This window comes from Suricata suricatta, chromosome 12 (genome assembly GCF_006229205.1).
Source record: "Suricata suricatta isolate VVHF042 chromosome 12, meerkat_22Aug2017_6uvM2_HiC, whole genome shotgun sequence".
Taxonomy (NCBI): domain Eukaryota; kingdom Metazoa; phylum Chordata; class Mammalia; order Carnivora; family Herpestidae; genus Suricata; species Suricata suricatta.
Genome location: NC_043711.1, coordinates 2,897,679 through 2,902,892, shown reverse-complemented (window position 1 = coordinate 2,902,892; position 5,214 = coordinate 2,897,679). Strand labels below are relative to the sequence as shown.

Below are 5,214 nucleotides of genomic sequence, written 5' to 3'. Positions count from 1 at the left end.
AGGGGCTGAGGCGGCGCCGGGGCGGGCGCGGAGCTGGCGAGAGGGCGGTGGAGGCGGCGCCGAGGGGGCCCGCTGAGGCGCGCGGGGTATCGGCGGCGCCCGGGAGCCTGTCGCTTGCGCGGTCCCTCCGGTTCGCTGGGTCCGGGCGGGAGCCCTCACGACGGAAGGCAGCATGTCGGTGGCGGGGCTGAAGAAGCAGTTCTACAAGGCGAGCCAGGTGAGCGGAGGCCGAGGCGGGGACCCCGGGCTTCCCCGAGTCGGGGGTCAGACCAGGCCCGACGCTGACTTGGGGGCGGGGGGCCGTGGGCACTGAGGGGGCGGTGTTGGCACGCGTCCCCCGCAGGGTGGGCAGAGCCGGGGAGGGACAGGGACCGCGAGTGAGGTGACCCAGGCCCAGCCCGCCATGTGGGCTCCAGTGCCCTCGCGGAGGGTAGGCAGACCCCCAGGAGCGGCCGAAACGCCCCCAGGGGTTGGCCCGGGACTCGGACCCCTCTCCTCCTCCCCTCCCCTCCCCTGAAAGGGCTGGGAGGGAGGAGATAGAGAAGGGGAAGAAACACTCCCGAGGCTGTCGACACAGGACTCTTGCCAGAGAGCCCGGGGGCAGGGAAACTTTGCGTCCGGAAGGGTTCTTTAAAACAAACAGACCAAAAAAACCCCTTTGATGGACCCAGTACGAGTTTGTGAACGGGTAGAACGGAGAGTCAGAATCCCCCTCTGGTCCCTCAGGCATCCAGTCCCTTTCCCCGGTGGCAAGGACTGTCACCGACAATTCACGTCTCCCTCCAAAGATAGGTTACACTTTAACCTTAAAAGCGAAAAAACCTTTGTGTTTTTCGTTGAATGTGTCTTCGGATCGTTCTCTGTGGTGGGGGCAGCCCGGGCCTCACCCACTTGATACCAGGAGTCCCCCCAATCCTGACAACACAGATATCTCCGGGTGCTACCGGATGTCCTCCGGGGACCTCCCCTCTCCCCGTACCCTTAGCTTGTGCACTAGGGCAGACCCCTAGAGTTTCTTTGGTCTTTTAATGGACTCGTGGTACACCACGAGGAGCTAGCTGATGGATGTTTAGGTCGTTTCCAGTCGTTTTCTGCCAACAAATCTGCTGTGAGTGGCCGGTGACCGTCTTTGGTCACAGGTGGGATTGGATTTCTAGGATAAACTCCGGAAGTGGGATGCTGAACCCCAGTGAATGCGTGTGGTTCCACGTGACCGACAGGGTGGGTGTTTTGGAATGACCAGGCCCCATTGCTCATTAATCTAGCAAAAGCTGGGCATCCGCACTCCAGAAAACTGGGCACGTGGGAAATTCAGCTAATTAATTCCGATTCAAGAGGCCTCAGGTTCCTTGAATATCCTGCTGGTTCCTCCATCCCAGGTTCAGAACCGTGTGGGCGGACTCCACGGAGGAATGAGCCACCATCTGAGGGGCTGCGTGGGCCCTGGTGGCCAGCTGGGCACTTCCCACAATTTGGACAAGTCCAGTGGGAGGGAAGAGAAATGCATCCACTGTAACACAGCGGGTACCTTTTGTCCCTTGATGGAAACAGTCATGACCTTAGCGTTTGGGGCAAACCCCAGATGGTGGCTAGGCCCCTGGAGGAACAGCGACTAAATCCAGAGGGGTTCTAGGATTATTGCTGAGGGCACGGCGCTTTGCCCCAGCAGGTTGGGATTAAGTGACCTGGGCCTGGGTTCGACTCTGCCCCACAGGCAGACCCCCAGGGCCTGACCGGAGCACCTGGGAATGCTGCTTGCCCTCTGGGACCTTGATGTAGTCCCTGCTGCGGGAGAAGCCCGCTCCTCTCGAGCCCCAGCTGTCCCAAGCGCACACACTTGCTAGAGGAGCTAGCTCGCCGCCCAGGCCAGCCCCCAGGGCTCCTTCTCTGCAGGGCGGCCTGCATTCAGACCTGTGAGAAACGTGTCGAAACCTGGAAAGCAGAGTGTGGACCAGTTTGTGATCTCGCCCTTCGCGAGGCCCATCCCCAGCGAATTGCTGCGACGGCCACAGGTGACTCTGGGAGCGGCTGTCTTGGCCTCCCGGTCCCGTCTCCGCTGAGTCGCGCCCTCAGGAACCGGGCTGGCTGGGCTCCATCCTCTTCTGCAGTCGTTTCCACAGCCCCCCAGCATCGCCGTTGTTTGTCAGGACACGTCCGTCTGCTCCTTGTGTGCTGCTCTTCCGCGCGCAGGGACCCCGTCTCACCCTCCTGTCCTCAGAACAGGGTCAGCTCCTGCAGGCCTCGCGGTGTGGCGGGTCGGCCGCAGCTGGTGTCGCCCAGCCCCCTCGCGGGGAACCGGCAGTGTGCTTTCAGCCCGTCCGCCTCCCTGGCCCTCGCTTCTCCGGCGTAAGCCCAAATGCCCTCCCCTTTCTACACAGAAAGACGTGGGACGTTTATCTTTACTCTCCAGGAGACACTGGCCATATCTGGAGACATTTTGGTTGTCACAACTTGGGTTCCTATTAGTATCTGGTGGGGCGAGGCAAGGGGTGCCGGTGAGCGCCCTGTAATGCCCCCGGCAGCCTCCGCAACCAAGAATTATCTGGGCCCAGACGTCAGTAGTGCTGAGGTTGAGAAAGTCTGCTTTAAGATTTGAGAAAAGTGCGAAAAGTTCTACCAAAACAAAGAAACCAGCATAGCAACAATAAAGTCTCTTCTGGGCCATTCTATGACAGCTGCCTGCTTTTCTTAGTTTTCAAAACACAGATAACCACAGAGACCCAGACAGTCACAGACAGAAAACTCCGCGCCAGAGCTCTTAGGGCCCTAGGGGGTCGTTGGCATCTGGTATTTTTAAGAAGGTATAAGCCTGCATCGTTGCTTCTCCGATGGGGCGACTGACCCTTTCCCCTCCCTCGCCCCCGCCCCTCTTAGGGACATTGGGCAACGTCTGAGATGGTTTTTGGTTGTCGCTGCTCTGAGAGAGGGTGCTGCTGGCATCCAGTGGGCAGAGGCCGGGGCTGGTTGCTACACACCCTCAGTGCACAGCCAGCCTTGCGCACGACAAGGAATGATCCGGCCCGATGTCAGTAGCACTGAGGTTGAGAAACGGTGCTTGATTTCGGAAGCTTGTAACAGTGTTGCATCTAAATTGGGAACTAGAAGCCAGGTGGATGTGGGGGAGCGAGGGGCAGTGGGGAGGCTGGCTTCCTAGCAGCTGAAGCTGGGATGTTAATGAGAAGTTTCTGGTCTCACTGACAATCCCGGGAACAAACCAGTTATTAGTATCTGGCAAAGTCCGGGGCCGTTCACCTCGGCGAGAACGTTGGAGCCTTGAATAAGGTCGGTTTGGGCTGGAATGGGAAGTTTGTGAGCTTGTACTTCTTGCTGGGAAGTGGCCGATGCTGGGCTGAGGCACAGTGAGGATCTGTGGAGGAAAGTGCTGGAAGGAACAGGCATCTGCCTGGGGCCTCAGTCCTACCACCCATCTGGTCCTTAGGTGTATGTAGAATTGGGGGAGATGCTTTAATCCGAGCGTTTCTGGGGACCTAAGGAAAGTTAGGGGACCCCACTAGCGAGATGCAGACTCGGAAGGTCATTTCTCATTGTAGAGGGCATTAATTTCCAGACCTAAACTGCTAGCTGGTTTCTGATAATTCTTGTGGCCGGGCCAGATTTGAGAGTGTAACTAGGGATAGAGCTGGCAGCCGCCTGGAATGCTGGCTTGCCTTTTTCTTTTTTCTTTCCTTCTCTCTCTCTCCTTTCTGGCCTGTGAGGAGGGAGAGAGTTTGCGCTGAAAGATTGGTTCCGTCAGAGCCAGGAGGAAAATTCATGACTGCCATATCCCAGGGCTTTGAAGTCTCTGGATGCTTGCTCAGCCCTGGATTTGTACCGAGGAGGAAAGATCAGCCTTCCTTTGAGAGGCATGGGGTGGGGAGAGGGCTGGGGCGCCCAGGCCCCCAACCTTGACAGTAGTTAGCATGTGGGGGGGGGGGGAATGTGGCTGGTGTTGGGAACGTCCCCACGTGCTGCCTGCTCTGACCTATTTTTTAAACCTTATTGTGTGGAAAGGTTTTGATTTCCTAGCAAAGGGTTTGGCCTGTTAAGTAATAAACATGGAGTGATCTTAGATGCAAAAAATCTGGACCGTGTAGCTCACTCATTAGCAGGGATAAAAGCATAGAACCTGTGTGCTGAGAACAACGGGCCAAATGAGGCTTCTGCCCCAGGCCCTTGAGCTCAGCAGCTGCAGGCTAACTGCCAGAGGCTGTCCTCCTTGGGGCAGCAGAGCCGGGGGTGGCTTTGGGTGTTGCCGTGTCCACGTGAGATGGGAATCTGGGTTACGTCCAACTCTGCCGAAGTGGCTCTGCCGACTCCCCTTGTAAGACCCTGCACTAGCGGCACCCCCGTGGGGCCCTGGACAGGCATGTTCCCGTCCTGTTCCATCGGTGGACAGGCCAGCCTGCTCTCTCCACTCGGCATGGGGTGGGGACAGTGAGCAGCCTGGGCTGTGGGGCTACAGAACAAGTGCGAGACCGCCCTCCCCCAGAGGAACCTGGGGTCCCCTTAAGCCCCACCGCTTCCCTGGGCCTGTCTGTGAAGGTGAACCTGACCAACTTCCCAGGACCCCGTTCACCGTCGCGGACGCTCTGTGACCAGGCAGCTCCCTGCACGTTCTGGTTACAAGCCAGCACCGAGAGGGCATCGTGTTCTGATTCTGCCCTCCGTGCCTGCCGAGCGTGAGGTGGCAAGTTCACGTCTGACTCATTCGCCTGTGTTGATTAAAGAGCAGTTAGTGTGCTTCCCCCTGCTTAGCTGGCGCTGTGTGAAGGCAGAGCGGGAGGACACTTAATGACAGTCCGTGTGCCTCTAAATAAGAGCGTGTGGGGTGAGGAGTCCGCAGCAGCCCCCCTGTTCAGGTACAGCAGGTGGGGGGGTCGCATTTCCGAGACCACAGAGCTTAGCAAGGGAACCCAGGCTGTTGACCCCCAGGCCGTCCCCCCAGCGCTCCCTCTGTGGGGACACCGTCTGAACGTGAGCGTGTGGTTCCGAGTTCACCAGTTCACCAGGTGCCCACACGCACTGCTGCTCGATTTTCCCCCCCAAGGAAACCCTCACCGGCTGTGCCCAGGCCTACTCAGGCCTGCCCTTTGCCTCCAGCGTGTGCACCCCATGGCCTTTGATCCAAGGACATGGGCCAGTTAGCTGTGCCCTGGCCCTTCTCAGCCCCTCTCTTCTGTTGCCAGTATTCTGAAATTGATCCAATCTGGGGAA

At 58.6% G+C, this 5,214-nt stretch overlaps 1 protein-coding gene across 1 annotated transcript in view; it reads left to right on the top strand.

Moving 5' to 3' along the window:
* Positions 1–9: 9 nt before the first annotated feature.
* SH3GL1 (SH3 domain containing GRB2 like 1, endophilin A2) overlaps positions 10–5,214 on the top strand; it is a 28,157-nt gene continuing 22,952 nt past the window's right edge. Inside the window, exon 1 of the mRNA XM_029918086.1 lies at positions 10–217. Coding sequence (XP_029773946.1) covers positions 173–217 — 45 coding nt within the window. The 5' untranslated portion in view covers positions 10–172. The remainder of the gene's footprint in view (positions 218–5,214) is intronic.